Source organism: Mesoplodon densirostris, chromosome 9, assembly GCF_025265405.1.
Source record: "Mesoplodon densirostris isolate mMesDen1 chromosome 9, mMesDen1 primary haplotype, whole genome shotgun sequence".
Classification (NCBI taxonomy): Eukaryota; Metazoa; Chordata; class Mammalia; order Artiodactyla; family Ziphiidae; genus Mesoplodon; species Mesoplodon densirostris.
In genome coordinates, this window is record NC_082669.1 from 25,819,188 (window position 1) to 25,841,156 (window position 21,969).

General features: G+C 54.3%; 1 protein-coding gene across 1 annotated transcript; it reads right to left on the reverse strand.

The window, feature by feature from the left end:
• Window positions 1–3,855: 3,855 nt before the first annotated feature.
• POLM (DNA polymerase mu) lies at window positions 3,856–12,155 on the reverse strand. The gene is given in 14 exon segments (XM_060107520.1): window positions 3,856–4,176; window positions 4,407–4,451; window positions 4,454–4,637; window positions 4,639–4,784; window positions 4,906–5,020; window positions 5,150–5,282; window positions 6,609–6,635; window positions 6,638–6,728; window positions 8,508–8,579; window positions 9,213–9,362; window positions 9,498–9,596; window positions 10,327–10,397; window positions 10,400–10,509; window positions 11,787–12,155. Coding segments are annotated over 14 exon segments (1,536 nt in total). The 5' UTR covers window positions 11,993–12,155; the 3' UTR covers window positions 3,856–4,089.
• Between the last annotated feature and the right edge of the window lie 9,814 nt (window positions 12,156–21,969).

Sequence of the window (21,969 nt, forward strand, 5' to 3'; positions counted from 1 at the left end):
ATGAGGAAACCTAAAAGCCAAGGGTGTAGGTTTGTCCAGGACCTCCAAGTAATAAACAACATAGCTATCCCTTGACACCCTGTTGCTCCTTTCATACGTTCCTAACAGTCATTCCCACAGGAGGTACATTCTTTACTGTACCTTGATTTATGCAGTGCATGCTATAACATTCCGGTTGGACCTACCAAATAACTTTTTGCCTTCACTTGAGAAGAAAAACTATTCACCTGGACAGTAATACCTCATGGTTTTACTGAGAGTCCTTATTTCTCATAATTCCTGAAGGCTGATTTGGATGAAACAAAGTTCCCTACAGGTTCTACTTTGCTGCAATAGGTGGATGATTTGCTTCTTTGCTCTTTCTCAAACCTCCTCACAGGAAGTCATCATCCACCTGCTAACTTTCAGCCTTAAAGGGACATACAGCAGTGAGGATAAATTGCAGTTTGCCCCAAACCCAGGTTCATTGTTTACGGCATCTGATATCAGAACAAGGGCTACACTTCGTTCCGGACAGACTTCCTGGCGTCCTAAGTTTCTCTAAACCCAAAACTAAGCACCAACTGTGAGGTTTCCTTGGGCTAGTTGGTTATTGCCAAAATTGAGCTCCAAATTTATCTCTCATGGCCAAACCTCTGTATGTTTTACTGAAGCACAACTCCAATCCAATTTTATGGGAAGAACCAGATGACACAGATTTTAAGGACCTAAAGGAGAGTTTGAAGAGCCCACCTGCCCTTAGGCACCCCAATGATCAGATTCCCTTTTTGTATACGAAAAAGAAGGGAATGCCCTTGGGATACTCACCCCAAAACATGGAGACCATCGTCGACCCATAGGGTACTATGGCCAGCAACTGGACCCTGTAACACGGAAATACCCCTCTCGCCTCGAGCCATCACGGCCGCTGCCCTTGTGGTTAAGACCGCTGTGAAAATCATTGTGGGATCTCCTTTCATCTTTTCTGGACCTCATGCAATAGCCCTCCTGAATTCTCATCACACTCAACATTTCTCAGTCAGCCGTCTCACGCCTCTGGAGTCCTTTCGTCAGCTGCTCTTCACTTAACTCTTCTACGCTGTAATAACCTTAACCCTGCTACTACTCTTCTCTCCTCTGTCACTGAGGAAGCCCCTCACAACTGCTTAACCCTGACAGGCCACCTCCTGACGCCTCATGATGATGTCTAGGAAATTTCAGTCGGTAACACTGACTTCTCACGTTCACTGATGGTTCTTATTTAAAAGGGGACAATGGCAGATATTGTGCTGGGGGTGTTACTGCAACTTCTTTTGATGTTGTTGAGGCAGCCTCTTTACCTACGGCAACTTTGGCCCAACAGGCTGAATGATATGCTCTCACACAGGCTTGTACTTTAGCCAAGGACAGAACTGCCAATATCTATATCGACAGTAGATACGTTTTCGGAGTAGCTCGTGATTTTGGAATGCTGTGGAAGCAGTGTGGCTTCCCTATTTCCAGAAGAAATAAAATTTAAAATGGCCCCCGTGTTCAGGAGTTATTGGATGCAACACTTTTATCCACCCTTGGGTTATTAGTAAGATTCCAGGGCATTCTAAACTGGACTCTCTGGAAGCTAAGGTAAATCACCTTGCCGAAATTTCTGCAAGGAATTCCGCCTTTAAAGGAACCACAGCAGCTAAATTTCTGTCATGGTCCAAAGGAATATTTCCTCAAACGATACCTTTAAAAACTAGCTCGGGAAGCCCACAAACTGGCCTCAGGAAAAGAAAAACAAGATTGGAAATTCAACGACTGTTGGTTTGATAAAAGAGAAAGCTCTGGTTCAGACCAAGTAACCCAGTCCTAGCGGAGACTGTAATTAAGATTCCCACTCCTCACCACTGTACATGCAAGAAACCACTGGTCTGACAAAATGATAGCCTTCATGAGTCAGTACTGGTGGGGAAACGCTAACCACGACACAGAAAGTACCTACTCCTTGTTCCCCTTGTCTGAAGTACAACCCAGGGAAGTCTGTTTGTACTGCTCCTGGACATTTTAAATTGCCTGATGGATCATCTGAGATCTGGCAAATGGATTTCATACAATTTCCTCCATTTCAGGGATGTAAGTATGTTTTAGTCATGGTATGTATGTTTTCACACTGGACTGGAGCTTCCCCTTGCAGATAGGTTACTACCTCTTCTGTGACTGAAGTGCCTTGGAAAAGATCATCCCTACCTGGAGAACTCCTCTTCAACTTCATAATGATAGAGGAACCCATTTCACTGGCCAGGTGCTTCAAAAAGTCTGTGCTGTTTGGCCAGTTTTACAACACTTTCACTGCACTTACCACCCTCAATCCTCTGGTTTGGTCAAACACACTAACAGCATTATTAAGACTCAACTGGCAAAACGTGTAGAGGCCCCCCAAATACCTTGGTCAAATGCATTGCTGTTGGTCCTTCTAAATCATAGACCCACCTTTTTTGGAACTTTTACACCCTTTGAGGTAGTCACAGGATGCCCAGTGCACTTGGCTCCTGCCTTTTTTTTTTTTTTTTTTTTTTTTTTTGCGGTACGCGGGCCTCTCACTGCTGCGGCATCTCCCGTTGAGGAGCACAGACTCCGGACGCGCAGGCTCAGCGGCCATGACTCACGGGCCCAGCCGCTCCGCGGCATGTGGGATCTTCCCGGACTGGGGCACGAACCCATGTCCCCTGCATCGGCAGGCGGACTCTCAACCACTGCGCCACCAGGGAAGCCCTGGCTCCTGCCTCTTTTGACCCACAACTAATAAAAAGAGAGATACTCCAATACTGCAAAGGCCTAATTGCTTCTATTAAAAATAACCATGTTTCGGTAAGCAACCTTTTCCCAGTGCACTCTGGGGAGATGAGGACCTTAAACATCATACCTTGCAACCTGGAGATTTCATCTCTTGGAAAAGACACCTCCAGAAGGACTCTCTTCAACCTTCCTGGAAAGGCTGCTATCAGGTTCTGCTAACCAACCCTTGTGCTGCAAAACTCCAAGGAATACAACTCTTGGATTCACATGACACACCTGAAGAAAGCACCAAACCCTGTCTGGACCTGAAAATCATCTGGTGACCTGAAAGTAAAGATTTCCCTGAACTGAAGCAGATGACATCCGATGAGCCAGCTTTCCAAAGATATTCAGACTAGGCCTGTTAGAATTTTGTCACCAAACCGTTGATTACGTAAGGCTTCGGATAATCTCTACCGCTTAGTAACACACGGACTTCAGATAAAAAGTGCCTAAGAGTTGTCCCTCCTACCCCTCCTTGTTACTTAAATATGACCTCAATAGATCTCCAATCTGTGCACTTGCCCTCTGATGTGGGACACTACACCCTGGAAAGGTCCTTCCTTGTATTGAGGGACAAAAAGACCCTGAAACTGGAAAGCCTGACCCAGATCAGTGATGCTTTCAGAGAAACATCTTGATCTAAAGGGGAAGTGTAAAAAGATTAAAAACAGAAACCTCAAGAGTTGGGAGACCAGAGGGGGGAGCGCTCATGCCCTGTGATGGTAGCAGAGCCCAACAGAAAGAAAGATCTCCTCATTCGTTCCTGACGAGGACTCAGCCAATGAAGAGCCATGGACTCTTGTTTACTGTAGCCTTCCCAAATTCCTTTTCCCCTCTGTAAAAGCGTTTTCCTTTCCATTTTTGCTGGGGACTTGCACATGGCTTGCCATGGTTGCAGACCCATTCTCTGCTGATCCTGAATAAACCCGTTTTTGTTGGAGAAATAACTGGAAGTCTATTTGTCTTAGGTCCACATCCCCCACCCTCACCAGCTCCCCGTAGCTGACCTCTGGGCAGAACCAATACCCATGCTCCCCAGTCACCCACACCAGCAACACGTTCAGGAAATACAGCATAGTTTGTTCCACATGCTCATTTCATGACATCTTGAACTGGGTGTACGTGGGGGATTGGTGGTCCACACAGACAGGGCTCCCACTTGGGAGGGGTGAGGACCTGGGGCAGCAGTGCATCTTCCACCTGGAAACATTCAGGGACCAGAACACCCATAGCGTCTGGCTCAAATGGCGCCCTCCATTTCCAGAGAGTGGAAGTGGGGGCCAGCTAATAGGATCAGGCATTTCTCTGCTGAGGGGGAAGGTACTCAAGGCCCAAGAGTCTGAAGATGTCTTCCTCTGAAGCCACGTGGAAAAACGTCTTCTGCAACAGAGTGCAAGCATGAGTGCCTGGGAGCCACTCCACCACCGCGGCAGCTTCCCGGAGACAGGTGTGGCGAGGAGGCTGGAAGGTCAGGCAGAGCCCAGCCCCGCGGTGGGGTGCTTCTTGAGGGCCCTGTGGGTCCCAGGCTGGAGGGCCCCGGGGCCGATGCAGACTGTGGGCCGGGCAGAGAGCCATTTTCCCCACCCAGGCCTCCCGTCCCAGCAACACACCTGCCCCGGATCAAACAGACCACGGCTGTTCAGCCAGAGCCCTTCCGGCTCTCCTTCTGGCTGAAGCGGCGCAGCTCCCGCTCGAAACGATGGGGCAAGAGTGACTTCATCAGCAGGGCCACCAACCCCAGACCCCAGGGTGGCCGCAGCAGCACACTCCCTACCTCGGAGCCAGTCCAGCCGAGTAGTGCAGAGGGGAACTGGCTGATGGGGGTGACCACCAGGTGGTCAGGGTGGGGCAGGGCCTCTGGGCGCCCCTACAGCATCCCCTGGGGGTTGTGGCAGGTGGAAAATGCAGGAAGTCCCCTCAAAGGCATCCATGGTGTGGCTCTGCCGGGGCAGGTGGGTGGGGTCATCTGCCTGCCGGCTGCGCTGGTGCTGGTGGTACAGGACAAGGTCCTGGGGGAGAGCAGACATGGCCGGGCACCACCACGTGGGGCTGGGACAGGAGCCAGGATCCTGGCAGGACCGTCAGCGGGGGGAGCAGGAAGCCCCTCACCTGCTTCTTCAGGCAGCACATCACTCTGGGCAGCAGCCCTGCCTCCCGGCCCTCCTGGGGGTGGGTGATGAGGAAGTCCACGTCGTGGCCCTACAACTTCCCCGAGGGGGCCAGTCTGACTCTCAGCCTCCGTGTTCTCCCGAATCCCTTCAGTGAGGGAAGGCCCACCTCAGTGGTCCCGCCTCAGACGTCGTCACTGGGAAGGGCCTGGAGCTGAGCTGGAGGGCACGTGGAGCGCCCTGACCTCCGGAAGCCGCTGGTCAGCGCGACCGTGGCCCCAGGAAGGGCCTGCCCCATGGCTGCCTCCACCGCCTGCTGCAGGGTCTCCACATCTGACCGCAGGATCGGGGTGCTCAGGTCCTGGGGGTGCTGGAGTCCTGGGGGCAGCACAGCTCTCCTGACCTGCCCAGCCCGGCCCTCTCTGGCTGTCTCCCACTACCCGCTCCTCTCCCTTAAATATCAAATGCTTATTTTGAAATAATTGTAGGTTCACATACAGTTGAAGGAAATAACAGAGGTCCCCTGTGTCCTCTGCCCAGTTCCCCCCAGCGGTAACATCTTGCAGAACTACTGTAGGTCACACCAGAATTCTGATGTTGACACAATCAAGATACAAACTATCCCTTTCAATGCCTCGGTTTTCCCATCCATAAAACGGGCCCGGGAGGTGATAAAGAGATGTGAAGAAGATGGCTCTGCCGCTTATCAACACCTCGCTCTAACCCACGTCCACCTCCTCCCCTGTCCGAGGGATCACTGGGCCTTCCACACACACAGCTAGGAGAGGTTTACGTGTGGGAATAAACGGCCCTGGGCAGGATGCACACTCAGTAAGCGCCGCGGGCCTCTCCTCCTGGGAGAGGAGACTGAGCGGAACCGACGGATGTCACCATAACGCTCCACTGGACGCACGGCTCTGTGGTCTCACTTCCTGCTGACTGACCAGGAGACTCTCCCAGGACCCCCACCTGGCCTCCCCTCCCCCAGCCCCTGGGAGGATGTTCAAAGAGGCAATGGGTGCTGGGCTGCAGGGCTCCTTCAGCAGGGTCCCCAATCCAGGCCACACGGAGAGAACGGAGAGTCTGCTCAACACCTGCGACCTGCTGGCCTCACGCCAAGGAGCTCACGGGATCCCGTGCTTTACAGAGAACGTAATTCAGGCTCAGAGAAGTCAAGACTCAAAGCCACGGTCTCCTACCTAGTAAGCGGCAGAGATGGGACTCAAACCCAGGCCTGACAAACTCTCAAGTTCACGTTCTCTCCGCCGCTCGGCGCCACCTCCCACTAGCAGGCTCCTCACGAGCCTCTCCCCACTGGGCACAGGTCCCCACGCCATCAGCCAGTGGGCCAAGGCGCCAAGCAGCACACAAGCAAGTGTGCCCGGGGCCCGGGCTGCTCTGACATGCCATCCCCTCTACGGAATCAGGAGTAAGGGGTACATGCCTGGTTCAGGTCCAAGTCTAACCAGGAGGTCCTGAATGTCACGGCAGCTACTCTGACCATTATTGTTCACTGAGAAGGGGCGGCACCGGGTCCTGACTCCACTGGGTCAGGAAGCCCACCAAGTAAAGATGCCCGTCTTCACACTCACCCTGTTCCCTGCCACACAGGCAGCCACGAGCACATGCCATGCGTCAGAGCTAAGGGCTCCATGGTGTGGGAGGCTTTCAGGCACAGGTGCTTTGGGGAAGCCCAGGGCTCACCTGCTTTCTGCTGCCGGGTCAGTCTCTGGGCTGTTCTCAGAGGCCGTCCAGCGTCCGCAGCCGGCCCTGGTACCACCGGTCAGCGGTCCTTACCCCGAGCCCAGAGATCTGAGTGAAGAGCTGTTCGGAGGATGAGCACAGCACCTTGGTCAGGAGCAAGCTTTTACAGCGAGACGCGGATGCCGACACTGATCCGTGCAAGGCGTGTCCCAGGACGGCACCACTGCAGCGTTACACAAGTGGCCTCATTAAGTCATCGTCTGGCCGGGCAAGTGGCATCCCCACTCACATTCTTCAAGTTTAAGCAACCTGCTCAAGGCCACACAGCGAGTGCACAGACAGGACTCAAACCCCGAGCCCGGCCTACACAGCCCACCCTCACAGGGGACGGCCGGGAAAGACCCCATGTGCTCCCTCCCCAGGCCTCGGTGCCCTCCCCGAGCAGGGTCTCTCCCCAGAACCCGTACAGTTCTAGCCTACGATTCCAACATCACCAAAGCAGGCGTCCTGACAGTCCGTCCATTCACTGGGAAAACCACCCCATCCCACCCAACGGCAGCTGGGACTTACTACTGTGGCTTTGCCTCTTCACAGGCAGCAAAAAAGGGCAGTTAACAGCCAGGGGGTTGTTTTAGCAGGATCTGGAAGGAACAGGTTAGGGCTGGCTGGGGCTCTGTTCCAGGTTCAAACACGACAATGGCCACTGCCTGGCCACGGGTCAGCAGAGACGTCCAGGCCAGTGGAAACTAACTACGCTGCTGGAGCTGACCCCTCGTGGCGTGGCCAGCTGCCCTCACACGGGTACCCCACACACAGGGCGGGTGCTAGCAACTCACCTGTTTCTTCCTTGACTCTAGCTCGTTGGACAGGGGTGGGCCCTTGCCCTAAGCCAGCCACTCAGAGCCCCTCCCCGGGGACTTCTGAAACAGAAGAGCGGGCCCAGGGGAGGAAGAGCAGCTGGGTGGCACTCGTGTCCCTGAGCCCCACTTCCTGCAGACCAGCTGTAGCCTGCCCTTTTGGGACTGTGCTGGCCATCCCTCCCTGGATCCCCTGAACCAAGAGCATGAACTGGATGGGAAAGAGGCTGAGAATAACCTAATCATGTTGCTTGTAACAGTAAACTTCTAACTGTTCACGTACTTCTCTCCTGGCCTGGATGCCTTCTGGGACTCAGGGGTACCCCGGGGGAGGTAGCAGACGGCTCTGCCCTCTCTCAGCGCTTCTCTAGCCACTAATTCCTGTGTTGCCTCCACACCCCTGAGCCCCCCGCCCCCCGTCCTTCACACGGGGCTCCTCTCCCTTTTTGAAGCACCCGCCTCCTCCCCGACCAGTCCCCAATCTGACAACCTCCAGCCACAAAACCGGGGTGTCTAAGGAGCCCGACCGAGGCATCCACAAGAGCTCTGGTGGCTCCGTTATCAGACCGGAAATGGGCGGGACCAGTGGGAAGGTGCGCCGTGGACACAGGCAGGACGCCACCAAGAAAATGAGTACGTGAGATCACAAAGGTGGAGACACTGCGAGGGTGAGCAGCCCCACAGATGTAATGGTCCCCGTGGCACCCGGAAAAAGGTTCTGTTTTGTTCAGTATGCTCTGTGTAAAAGGCCAGAGCATGTGATATACTTGAGAATATGCCATCAATAGTCAAATAAGAACAGATGGTGCCGAGTGATCTAGAAAATTCCCTGTGATCAAAACAAGCTTCTCGTCCGCCTCCACTTGGCTGCCTCGTGTATATCGGGTGTCGGCTAAGCTGCCAGTTCCTCAGTGAGACATTCTCTGACCCCGGGGGGGACCCACCGCCCCCGCTTGCCACCTGACATGGCGTGAACCGTGTGCTGTGGCTCTGGGGGAGGACCGTGGAGCTCCATGCCCCTGCCGGGGGCTACCCTGCGTACCTTCATGGCCTGGTACCTCTCCGAGAGCCGGACTCTCTCCACCTCCTCACACACTCCGCGTTCCAGCAGCTCCTGTGGGAGAAGACAAAACCTGACTGGAAAGAGGAGAGCTGGGGGCCCAAGGCCCAGCAGGGGGGCTTTGTGCGAGCAGGATCCGAGGGGACTTGGAAATGAAGACTGTGCCCAGGGAGCCTCCAAGCCCCTAGGGCAGGGAACGTGGGCCACCTCTCAGATAAATAACAAGCCCCGGGATACGTAAACAATTGCTTTTAAAACATAGGTGAATTCAACAAGACTTCATTTAAAAGCATAAGTGAATTCAAAAGTATCTTTTCCATCATGATATATTCGCTCAGTGTTAAGTGTACAAAAGGACAACTTCACATTTTGGGTCCTCAAATACTTCGCATTGTAAAAAGAGGTGCTCATGCTCAGGGGTCCTCTTCCACCATCCTGGACAGTCTGAGCTGATGAAAGTGGTGCCAGCTACCAGCCTGCCAGGCTCCCGGCAGCTCCCTTGGCTGAGTCCTCTCAGTCCCCCTAGGGCAGGTGCTGTGGCCCCAATTTACACGTAAGGAATCTGAGTGAAGACGGTGGCTGGCCGCAGCTGGGCTCTGAGCCACCAAGCCACCTGCCCTCGCCAGGCCCTGAGGCTCCCTCGCCTCCCCCCGCAACCCCGCCCTGCTAAGTGCGGGGAGCACCGACCTGGACGACCCTGCACGAGTGTTCTCCAAAGTGGGCCAGGCCACGCAGCTGGCTCAGGGCCGTGACCGGGCTGGGAAGGGCCTTGAGCACTGAGGCCGCTCTGCACAAGGAGAGTTGGCAGCCCTCACTGCCGGCGAAGCCCGCAGCCTCCTGCAGGGAGGGGCCCGTGGTGAGGGGCAGGGATGGCGGGGTACCTCACCCCACCTCTCACCCCACCCCTCCCTCCAAGGCTGGGGCAGGGGAGGGCCTGGCCCCACCCAGGGAGGCAGAGGACCCAGGGCTCACCGAGAGGCCGGCGTTGTGGTGCGTGAGGGGTGTGGGATGCTGGCAGGCACAGGGCAGCCTCCATGCTGGGCGTGACGGCCCGTTCCTGCACACAGCCACCTGGGGAAGGGCAATATACAGGCCGCTTCGAGGCTGCAGGGTGGGCAGGGGCCCAGGAAGCCCCCCGGAGCCCTGCCTCTCCTGGGTGGTCACCTAAGGCTCTCGGGACAGAAGGGGCCGACTCTCAGAGGGCAAAACTGCCAGAGGCACGGGGCAGAGGCGGTGTCGCCCTGCAGAGGCTAGAGCAGCAGGAGTGGCACCACCTGCCACCGCACGTGTTGTATGTGCTCCAGCTCCCGGAACCCTCTCAAGCAAGTGGGCTGGGGTGCCTGTCATCCCCACTTCACAGACGGGGACACCGAGGCCTCGTGGCTCACAGGCAGAGTCAGGATTTGAATGTGGGCAGCCCTGCTCTGAGCCCACACCTGAAGCCCCCAGCCGTGCTCACCCAGGAAGCACTGAGGTGGGCGGAGACCATGAACCTCACAGCACCCCGAGGACGGCCTCCTGCTGGCTTCACTTGGGGTCACAGTCTCATCCACTTGGTAAGCAAGAAAGGCCTAAAGATGCTAAAAATAAGTGGATCTCAAGAGAGTTTGCACCAGTGGTGAGAGGAGAAGTGGGAACGGCCTGGCTTCCCAGGGCCCCTTGGTGGTCTGGGCTGAGCCCTCACCGCCCACCTCATGTGAAGGACACTGAGGCACCGCTGCCGTGTCACCTGTCCCAGCTGAGCTCCGGCCTGCGCTGGGGCCTCCTCTGGGGCCCCACCCTCATCCTTCACCCGGCTCACCTCCAGGCGGTGCCGGCACTCCACAGGGACAGGCTGCCCGGCCGCCATGCTCTCCGTGAACCAGCTTACGCTAAGAGCACTGGGCAGGTGCATCCTGGGTGAAGGGCCACCGTCCTGCGCTCCTGCTGGCAGACGGCCTCCTCTGCTGAGGTCCCCTCCATCATGACGTGTGTCACCTCTGAGCTGGGCGGAGGGAAGAAGAGGAAGTGAGGCCCAGAGCCCTTTCCCAGACCTGCCATTCTTCCTGCTTCACTCCATGCCTCCAGGCCTTTGCTGTTACTATCCCCTCTGCCTGGTGACCACCTATTCATTCTTCAGAAAGACCTCCCAGCCCCTCCTCCTGGCAGACAAACATCTCCACCACTCCAGCATCTGCAGAGCTGTGTGTGGTTCTCGGCTCTAGCTATGATGACAAGACCAACCCTTTTTTGTGTTAACTTGTCTGTCTCCCTCTCCCCCCAACCCCGGAGGAAGGAGAGGCCAGGGGTACAGGGCCCAGGACCAGGAGGGGGTCTTCATCGAAGTGCTGGAGACAGACTGCTTGGGTTTGAACCTCAGCTCTGCCACACACTTGCTGTGTGCCCTTGGGCACATCGCTTATCTCTGTACTTTGATTGCCTCATCCACAGAGCAGAGATAGTAACATATCTACTTTGCAGGGTTGCTGTAAAGATTAAATGAGCTAATAAGCAAAACGGCTTAGATAGTGCCCAGTACACTCTGGGCCGTGGTCATCATCCTCTCCTCAGTGGGTCTGCTGCACCGCTGGGAATCGTTAACTAAGCTTCAGGAGGACTAGCTCCTGATTCACTTGCTCTTCAACTTCAAAACCATGGGAACCCTCCTCCCTTACTTTCAGCATTGCGTCTGTAGTGGTTTTGTTTTTGTTTGGTTTTCTTCTACTCTTTGAGCCTCACTCAAGTCACTTTCTCAGCCCTGAGGAGAGAAGTCAGTTTAGCTAACAGGGCAAGATGAATTCACCTAAGGAAGGACTGACTGTTAACCACCGCTACACTCACATGGCCCTTTATAAAGCCTCCGGCATACATTCTCTCCTTGTCCTACAGAAACACGCCTGGCCCTAACTGCTAACACCCTTTTACAAAAGAGGAAATTGACAGGAAGGTTATATGACCATGAAGTGCCAGGGCTAACCTGGATCCAAACACCTCAGGTGCCCCTCCTCTCCGGGGTCAGCTGCGTGGGAGTCATTTCAGATCTCAATATCCTCAGCAGTAAGGAAACACCATATGTGAAAGTGGCTGGTCAGCTGTAAAGTTCCGAGCACGGGCATCTGTGCTCAGGCCATCACGCCACTCGGCAGCATCCCCCGGCCCACCGGGCGCGACGGCATGGTGATACCTATACGGGCGTGCCACGTTCCCCGGTGAGGCGAGGCCGTGGGCGCCAGACCCGCCCCGCGCCCCTCGGAAAGGTCGGCCCTAGGAAGGTGGCCTCACCTGGCGGCGAGCTTCGCCACGACCGCGCACCTGTAGGCGTCCAGGACGCGGAAGCCCTTGGAGAGAGCCAGGCGTGTGAGGGAAGGCGCGCGGCTGCGGCCCATGCGTGGCTCAGCCAGGTAGACAGTGACCCCAGGGAAGCGTGCCGCGGAGGAGGGGGCGGTGTCCGGGGGCCTGACCCGCGCTCGCCGCCGTTTTGGTAGCATTCGTGCCCTGGCCGCGGGCGGCGCCCGGCGAAGGCAGAGGGAAACTGGACAGAAGCCGGAAGGAAGGGGGGCGGAAGGCGGGCGGAAGCCGCACGGAAGCCGGAAGCTAGCGGGCGGAAGCCAGCGGGCGGAAGCCGACCGGAAGGGGAAGTGGCGCCCGGCCCCACTCAAAGAGGCAGGCCCCGCCCCATGCAAATTAAGTCTCTGGGCGGATTTCGCCCCCAGGGTCGTTTGGAGCGAGGTAGAGGTCCCGGGGTTCCACCTGATTGGGTGTTCCGGCCTCTCAGCGCCAGAGGCCCCGCCTCTATGCAAATAGAACCAGAGCACACGCCTTTTATTTAAATTACCTTCGCGGAAAGTCCCGTCCCATCTTTGGGACCACCCGGGAGGAGAGACTGGGGTGGGGGGTAGGGGGGTAGGGGGGTGGGGTAAAAGGGGTGCGGGCAGGAGCTGGGAGGGAGGAGGAGGAGGTTAGGGAAACCTCGGCGCGGGCTTGGGGGCTTCGTCCTCGGAGGCTAAGAGGGGAGATCGAGGTGGGGGTATCCGGGGATCCGTCCTCGGCGCTTCGCGGGAGGGGGATGTTAGTGGTGGGTCCTTGGCGGGTAGGAGAGGGATCCGTTCTCAGCAGGAGAGGAGTATCCGCCCCAGCCCCTGCTATTCGCCCCCTCCGACTGGGTCGGGCTGGACCGATGGGCCCCGGAAACCTGGCGGCGCGGGGCCCCTGGATCGCGGGGCCCCTGGATCGCGGGCCCGGGCAGACGCGCGAGTGAGCGTGCTGGTGGAGCGACCGCTTCAAACCCCGGGAAAGGGTTTTCAGTCTTTCTCAATCGAATGGCGTTAAGGACGACTGGCCGGCCATTTGGAAAAATGGAAGTTGGCTCCCTCCCTTACTGCTTAACACCAAAATAAAATCCAGATGGATCAAATATTAAAATCTAAAAAAGAAAAAAAAATGTACTGGGGAGTCGATGAATGTTTTTATGGTCTAAAGTATCACAATAAACCTGGAGACACTAAAGGAAAAGAATGATAAACTTGAAGACATACAAATTTAAAATGTATTTAAACATTAAAAGGCAAACCAGGGGAAGAGTGTGACACATTTTGAATTTAAATCTAATTCCTGTAATTATGAAATTGTCCACGGATTAATAAGGAAAACACTACAAGCAAGAACAACAGTAGGCAATTTACAGAGGAAATGCTACTCAGAAACATACCAGATTCCCTGACTCGTCCAATCAGGGAAGGGCAAACTTAAATGAGAGTATCTTCACTTATCGCATTATCCGACGTTTACAAAATTGATCACACATGAGAGAACTGGCAGCTTGTAGGAGGGACTTTTTGGAAGCCAATTTAGCAACCATAGCCAGAAAAATGAAAACAAAAATCTCACCCAGCAATTCCTTTTCCAAGGTTGGTATTGTGTCAAATCCCTAGACCAGGTCGGGAAAGCTGACATCTTGACAACATCAAGTTTTCCTGTATGTCTCATATTTTCAGACACGCTTTGGAATCTCTTTGTTATGCTATGTGATCTCCTCAGTCTTCCCTGGCTGCGACACAGGACTGAAGCAGGCTGGTGCCTCAGCCCAGGCCTCCGCTCAGCCTCCACACCAGCTCCCCACCTGCTCTCCTGGGCCCAGGACACACACTCTGGCTGGGAGGCCTGGGATGTGGCCCCTCTCTCATTTCCTGTGCTCGTTTCTCCTCCTGCCATCTGGGAAGGGGGAGCTCCCAGGCTCTCTGTAGGAGTCGGAGTTCCCCATCTGTGGGTTCTGCCTTTCCTCAGAGAGCAGCAGCCTATCCCCTGAAACAATCCATTCTTCTTGATGGCCTCTGTCTCCATCCCGGGCATCTGGGTTCTCTCTTGGGGTGGCAGAAGCAGCTTTTAATGACCCATCGCGCCTGAATACTTAAAACACTGGGCAACTTGCAAAAACGAGGATTTCCACAGGCCCAGGGAGGTTCTGTGAGGCGTGATCCTCAGAGCCCACTGAGCAGAGGCCTGGGCACAGGTGGGCAGAGCCACAGCATCGATGGTTGGCATCCTCCTCTCCTCCCCTCCCTGGACCACCAGGTCACTGTCCATCCAGCTGGGAAGCGGAGACCTCAGCCCTCTATCTCCAATAAACCTGGCTTGGGGTTCCCAGATGTCTAAGTCCCCAGCCCCCTGCTGCTGCCCACGCTGAGACCACCCCCCAGAAAAAGTCAGAGCATGCACAGATGATCTGGCTGGGCCCTCTCAGCTGCCCTGAGGGTTGCAGTCCTCCCTCGTGTTCTGCACTGTGCTTTCTCATGCTGTGTTTAGGATTAGTTTTACCCAGATGTATGAGCTTGCATTTTTCCAAGATGAATCTCATCTAGCTATTTCCTGTTCCCACTTCCAGTTCAGAAAAGGCCCCTGGGGGTGATTTTTCAGTCCTCGTGACCTTCATAAAACCTCCCCATGGAGCACCGTCTTTGAAGTCTGCTTCAGTGCTGTTGGCGCCTGTCCTTGGCCTGTGGGGCCCGGACTCTGCCTGGCTCTGAGGCCCAACCCCCCACCGATTCCAGTCTCCTGCGGGTTACTTGCCAGCTGCATTCCAGAGGGTGTGTGGTCAGCCTGCTGATGCTGTCAGACTGGAGCTCCTGAGGACCACTGGCCCAAAGTTCTGGCTTCTAGTGCTGCTCCCTGGACCTTCCTGAGCTACCCACTGCATCGCTGTGGGTTTAGGTTATCTGGTGCATCAGTCTGCCCAGGCTGACAGAACAAAATACCACAGACAGGGCAGCCTAAAGAAAAGAAACATTTCTTATTGTTCCAGAGGCCGGACATCCAGGATCAAGGTGCTGGCAGGCAGCTTTCATTCTGAGGCCTTCTCTCTTGGCTTGTAGGCGGCCACCGTCTCTCTGTGTGCCCACACGATCTCTTTGTGTGCTCATGGAGAGGGAGAGAAAGAGATCTCTTCCTCTTCTTATAAGGCCACCAGTCGTATCAAATTAGGACCGCACCCTTGTGACGTCATTTAACCTTATTACTCCTAAAAGCCCTTTCTCCAAATACAGTCCCATTGGGGGTTAGGGCTGCAACATATGAATCTGAGGGAACACAATTCAGTTCATAGCACCTGGTGTATTTGGTCCTGTGCTGCTGTAACAAATTACCACAAACTGGGGGCTTGAAACCACAGAAATTTATTCTTGTAGCTCTGAAGCCTGGAATTCTAAGATCAAGGTGTTAGCAGGGCCGTGTTCCCTCTGAAAGCTCTAGGGGAAGATCCTTCCCACCTCCTCTAGCTCCTAGTGGCTCCTGGCATGCCTGGGCTCGCGGCTGCATCCCTCCGATCGCTGCCCCATCCCCAATGGCTGCCTTCCCTCTGTCCCGTCCCCTTTTCTTATATATATATATATATATATATTTTTTTTAATTCTTAATTATTTTTACTTTCTGGCCGCGCTGCATGGTATGCGGGATCTTGGTTCCCCAGCCAGATTCGAACCTGTGCCCCCTGCAGTGGAAGCACAGAGTCTTAACCACTGGACCACCAGGGAAGTTCCCCCACCACCACCACCTTTTCTTATAAAGGCATCAGTCATTGAATTTAAGGCCCAGCCTTAATTCAGGATGACCTCATCATGAAATTCATAATTACATCTGCAAAGACCCTTATTCCAGATATGGTCACAGTCTGAGGTTCCTCATGGACATGAATTTGGCAGGGGGGCACCATTCAAACCACTACCCTGAGTCCACACCTCCGACCCAGGCTCAGCCCTGGACTCTGCTGACAGGTTCCATGGCCCATCGTGGATCTCTGCAAAAATCCGTCAGAACTGCAGGATGTAGTTTCTGATAGGAATAGATGTGCTTGTGCCAGGGACTGTGGCTTGCCATGGGTCTGCCAGGTTATGTGACCTGCTTTATTTTTGAGAAACTATACTGTCTTTTAAGGAAAACATGGGTCCCTTTGCTTGCTGGATGGTGTCTCAGTCCGGTCAGGCAGCTATAATGAATACCACAGACTGGGTGACTTGAAAAAAACAGACATTAATTTCTCATAGTTTTGGAGGCTGGACATGTGGAATCAGGGTGCTGGCAGATTCAGTGTTGGTGAGGGCCTGCTACCAAGCTGCAGATTTTTCACTGTATCCTCATATGTCAGAGGGGGTGAGACATGGTGCCTCTTTTATAACGGACTAATCCCAGTTATGAGGGCCCCATCCTCATGACCTAATCACCTCCCGAAGGCCCCACCTCCTAACACTAGCACCTTGGGCATCAGGATTCCAACATGTGGATTTGGGGGAGGGAGGGACACAAACAGATGGGCTCTGTGTAAGAAGGAGGTGGGGGGATTGGAGGCCTGGGGCAGGATCTGGAGTGGGAAGACTGGGCCAAGGGGTAGAGAAGAATCCCTGACTCCCTCCCACCATGGGGACTTGGCCTAAGAATGATGAAAAAGAGATAGATGTGTCCTTAAAATGAAGGCTCTTAGCGTTCATTTGTCCAACCAGCCCTGACTCAGCATGGTTGGTAATCCCTAGGGGAAGGGCTAAGTGGTCTGGAAGAATTACGAGAAGAGGGATGTTTGCTGAACCAAACTCCGTCACAAATTGACACAACTGTCTACCCTTTCCACCACAATATCAATTCCATTGATATTAAGGCAGAATATGACATTATTACATTCTTGAGTGAACAGACCCAATGTCATTTAGGTATTTTCCAATTCACTACTGTTATTGAAATAAAACACAGATATGACTGTGGGGAGTTCCAGCTTATCGGCTTCAAGGAGAACCCTGGGCTGGAAAGTTTGGCTGAATGCCCAAGGTTGTCAGGGACGGTGGCCCATGGGGTGGGGGGTATTGAGAGGCCAGATAGGGAGGCAGCAGCCTGCCCTAGGATACGGGGCAGGTCAAGGTCAGAGTCTGTCCTTCACTGGAGGAAAGGGTTGGGGGGGCAGCTCAGGAGGGTGTGCGTGGTCAGGGCCGCATGCAGGTGGAAAAGGATGGAATCTGGGTATAGTGGGGCAGGGGGGATCCTAGTCAGTACAACTACTGACATTTATGGAGGGCTTGGTATAGGCCATGTATTGTGTTAATTATTTGTTCTATTACATTTTAATTCTCTTCCCAGTTGTATGGAATTGGTACTGCTATTATTTCCCCCATTTTACAGATAGAAGAACTGAGGCCTAGAGCCAAAGTACTCTTTCCAAGTTTACAGTGCACACAGAGGCACAATTATGATTTAACCAGTGGCTGTTTGACTTCTGAGCCAGCCTCTCAACCATTGATACAACAAAATTGTGTTGTGCCCCAAGATCTGCCCTAAGTGCAGGGGGTACAGATATAAGATGCACAGAAGGACCTGCCTTCATTCCATTTTTGTAGAGGCAAGACAGACAGACAAATAAGGAGAATGCACATGGTGCCGGGTGGTGCCATGGGGCACAGAGGGCATGGCTGAACCAATCCCTTCGGCGTGCACACCCTTCTCCACTCGTGCCTCTGATGCTCTCCCCGGCAAGAGGTGGGGTCTATCCCCTCCTCTTAATAGGGGGCCGGCCCTGGGACTTTCTTGGACCAACACAAGGCAGCAGAAGCGATATTGTGGGATGCGTGGGCTCAGCCTGACGAGGACTTGCAGCTTCCATTTCTGCCCTCTTGGAAGGCAACTGCCACGGAAAGAAGTTCAGGCTGCACTGTGGGTGCTGGGAACCACGTGAATAGAGAACCAGGAGCCCTCGGGACACCAGCTTCTGGCTGACGTCTTCAATCAGCGGTGCTAGATCATTCCTCACGATTCTGTGAGCAGACTCCTGCACATGGCATCAGCCGACTCCTCCCCCATGCAATGGCTCACAGAATGGTAAGGAATGATGTAGCACTGCTGCTTTCAGACAAATCAGCTTTGGGGCATTCTGTCACACAGCCACAGATAACTGAGAGGACGGGAGAAGGGCAAAGTGCCATGGAGAGAACTAAAGTCAGGGCAGGGGGAACTTCCCTGGTGGCGCCGTGATTAAGAATCCACCTGCCAATGCAGGGGACATGGCTTCAAGCCCTGGTCCGGGAAGATCCCACATGCCGCGGAGCAACTAAGCCCATGCGCCACAACTACTGAGCCCACATGCCACAACTACTGAGCCCACGTGCCACAACTACTGAAGCCCGTGCGCCTAGAGCCCGTGCTCCACAACAAGAGAAGCCACTGCAGTGAGAAGCCCACGCACCACAACGAAGAGTAGCCCCCGCTCGTCACAACTAGAGAAAGCCCACGCGCAGCAGCGAAGAGCCAAAGGAGCAAATAATTAATTAAGTGATTAATTAATTTAAAAAGAAAAATGAAACGTGGCTGAGAGTTATCACTAATAACATAGGTTATGGTGGAGCGAGAGAGAGAGAGATTGAGAGGCAAGCAGAGGGCGTCCTTTCATTTAGAAGTACGCAGTAAAATATTTCCTGGTGAAATCATATGATGTCTGGCATTTGCTTCAAAATCATGTCGAGGCGGAGGAAAGGGTGGGACACAGATGAAACAAGATGGGCCTTGAGCTGAGAACTTTGATGACAGGGGTGGAAAGTTCGGCATTTCACCTCTCCACTTCTGGATATGTTTGAAATTTCAATAATAAAATGTTTTTTTAAGCATGTGCACTTAAAATGAGATCAGCGTTCTCTGCCAGGAGCAGTTGTAAGCACTTTACACGTGTCAGCTCATTGAGGCCCAGGACATTCCTGTCAGTGGGTGACATCCATGTTCCCATCTTGCTGGGAAGGAGAGAGAGGCACAGAGAGGTCAAGTGACTTGCTGGAGCTTGCACGGCTGGTGAACAGCAGCCTTGGAGTGCTGTCTTGGAAAAACACCCCTGTGTTCTTCTTTATTCTCACATGACACTTCTGATACTAGATGTGTGGGTTTTCCACACCCAGCAATTCTCCAGCACCAGCTGGGTGTCCTAAGTTCAACCCAGTTCTGACACTGACCAGAGTTAGGGCAGACCCCCCTGGCCCTGCCTCCACTTCAAATGCCAACACTGAGTCCAGGTTGTCAGCTGTGCTTCTGACCAACTGGCCATAAGCTGGGGTTCCCATGAACCCCTTTCTCCAATTTGATAATTTGTTAGAACAGCTCACGGGACTCAGGAAAACAGTTTACCTACGAGATTACCAGCTTATTACAAAGGATATTGAAGGATATGAGTGAACCGCTAGATGAAGAAATAGACAGGGCAAGGTCCAGAAGGGTCCTGAGCACAGGAGCTTCTGTCCCCGTGGAGTTGGGGTGAGCCCCCATCATATGGATGTATTCACCAGCCAGAAGCTCTCTGAACCCCACCTTTAGGGATTTTTATATAGCCAGCTTCATCACACAGGCATGATCGATCATTAACTCCATCTCCAGCTGGGCTGAAAGTTCCAAGCTCCTTATCATGGCTTGATCTTTCTGGTGACCAGCCCTGATCCTGAAGCCATCCAGGAACCCACTTAGAGTCACGGAATTAGAACAAAAGATCCTCCTTCCACCCAGTAAATTCCAAGGGATTTAGGAGCTCTGTGCCAGGAACCGAGGGCAGAGACAAATATATATTTTTTTCTGTCATTTCACAGATGTGACCCAAGGAGCCTAGCTCCATCACAGAACTCCTGGTCTATGTGTTTCCAAAACTCCCGGATGATTATGTCACAAACTGTTACTTGTTCTCTCTGGGGGATCAGACAGTTTGAAATTCAACAAAACTTATCATAATCAGTTTGTCATTTTGCCTACTTGTGTTTTCTAATTTTCCTGCAATGAGCACACACCGACTGCATAATAAAGAGATTTGTAATAAGAAGAGTTTTCTTTTGACCGTGCCACGTGGCTTACGGGATCTTAGTTCCCCAGCCAGGGACAGAACCTGTGCCCCCTGCAGTGGAAGCTCGGAGTCCTAACCACTGGACCACCAGGGAAGTCCCAAGAAGACTTTTCGATAGACCTAGAACCAGCAGCAGTGAGGCCCGGTAGGGGTGCTTAGCCCAGGGCTCCTGACCGCAGGGGTGTAGGCGTGGGGCGGGAGTCACCCTGAGACTTCCCAGGCCCCACCCCTGTTTCCAATGGCTCACAGCTGGCAGGGTTTCAGACCCAGCAGCAAGGTCGGCAGGACCGCCGTGTGTCCACCCCGGCACCGGCACTCGGGGCCCACCTGCAAGCCCTGCAAGCCCCGTGAGGAGCACAGGCTCATTTGGGGATGTGGCATCTCAAGTGGCAGGGGTTAGGGCAAAGTGGCTACCATCACATAACATCTGATCCTTTCGTCAACCCTGGAAGGGCTGGGGTCTCTGTCCCACTCCCCGCACACTCCCTGGGTGCATGTGCCCTTCCCCCTCACCCCTCCATCACTCCCACATCCACACAGCCAAGTTCACGGTCCCGGTTCCAGGACCGTGTGACCAGCTGTCCGAAGCGCAGGCCCCCATGCTGGTCTACCCCTCCTCTCCCTGTACCTACTTTCCTGTGGGCCTTCTTGGGTTCCCACCCACCAGTTCCCAACCAGCAGCCTCGCTGGCTCCTCCGTCATCCACTGGGCCCAGGTCTTGCGGGTCCTGCCCCAGCACCTTCCCCCGCTTGGCATCTCTACCCCTCATGACCCCTCTGTCCTCCCCATCTCCACTCGGCTGCACGAAGTCCCACTGCCCGCAGCACAGAACCCAAGTGCAAGTTGGCTTCCAGGGGTCTGCTGACCTACCCGGGCCTCATGCTGCGCTCAGGCCCCTGCCCACGCTGTGCCCATCCTGAGGTCCCCTCGGCTGTGCCCCTACAACAGGGTCTTCGTGTGTCCAGTCCCCGCTCCTGGGTTACCGTCCCCTCCCTGCAGGGACTCACCTAGTTCATCCCACTCACGCTTTCCTCCAAAAGCCTCTGCTGGTCTCCCGGTCCGGGCTGGGTCCCCTGCATGTCCCCCAGCCCACTGGCCCGGAGCATCTGTCTCCTCTGCTGGAGAGAAAGCTCCCAGGGCACGGGTCCTCCCTGTGTGGACTTGGGGTGGCCACGCCCGCACATGGAGCCAGTCTACGGACACTTTCTGGCTGGGCGAGTCTTCCTGGCACTAAATGCGTGTATCCTATTCTTACTGCCCTCAGCAAGTGCTTCTTAGTAGGAGATGACCTTGTGCCCGAGGTGAGCCTGTGAGGCCCAGGGCTGGCTCGACTGAGCTTATACATCCCCGTGGGAGACCCTGAGGGCCGGCCTTGGAGGCCCATGGGATGGTGATCTCCCAGAATCCAGGTCTTTGGGGTTCTAGACATGGAGTCTGACCCCTTCTCTCTTCGGGATGGTGTTTGTGCAAAGAACTATCAGCGGATGATTTAAAAGGTGGGCAGGGGTCTGGGCCTATGGTGGGTGAGGGCTGCGTGCTGTGTACTGAGAGGGAACCGGTGCTGCAAAGGCCACCATGGAAGCAGGGGAGGAGGACGGCGAGCCAGACCGGAAGGAGGTCACGACGGGGCCTCTGGTGGCTCTGGGTGATCCCTGGGGCCTGGTGAGAGTGCCAGGTGCAGGAACAGTTCCCTGGGACTGAGCAAGTGGAAAAATGAGTGTGAACAACTTCTTTGAGAAGCTTGGCTCTTAGGAGGAAGATCAGGATAGAGACGGCAGCTATGGGTTTCAACACTGAGAACTCTGGGCGCTGCAGCGGCCTTGTGGGCGTTCTGACGCTCCACGCTAATGGCAGGGGTTGTGGAGCTGGGGGCGCATGCCTGCTAGGGGTCCCCCTCCTCCTACAGGGCTGGTCAGCGCTTCTTGTTTTTGTTGGCTGGGCCTCTGGCTCAGGTCTGCAGACAAATATGCAAGAATGTGAATACCTTACACACAAACTGATTATAAAATGGCTGATACCACGATGTACTTTCCTGGGATTTCAGCTTTCACACCTCCCTCTACCAGATGCTAGTTGTTTTGGTTTTTTTTTTAACACCTTTTTAAGACCTTAGCAATCTTACCAGAC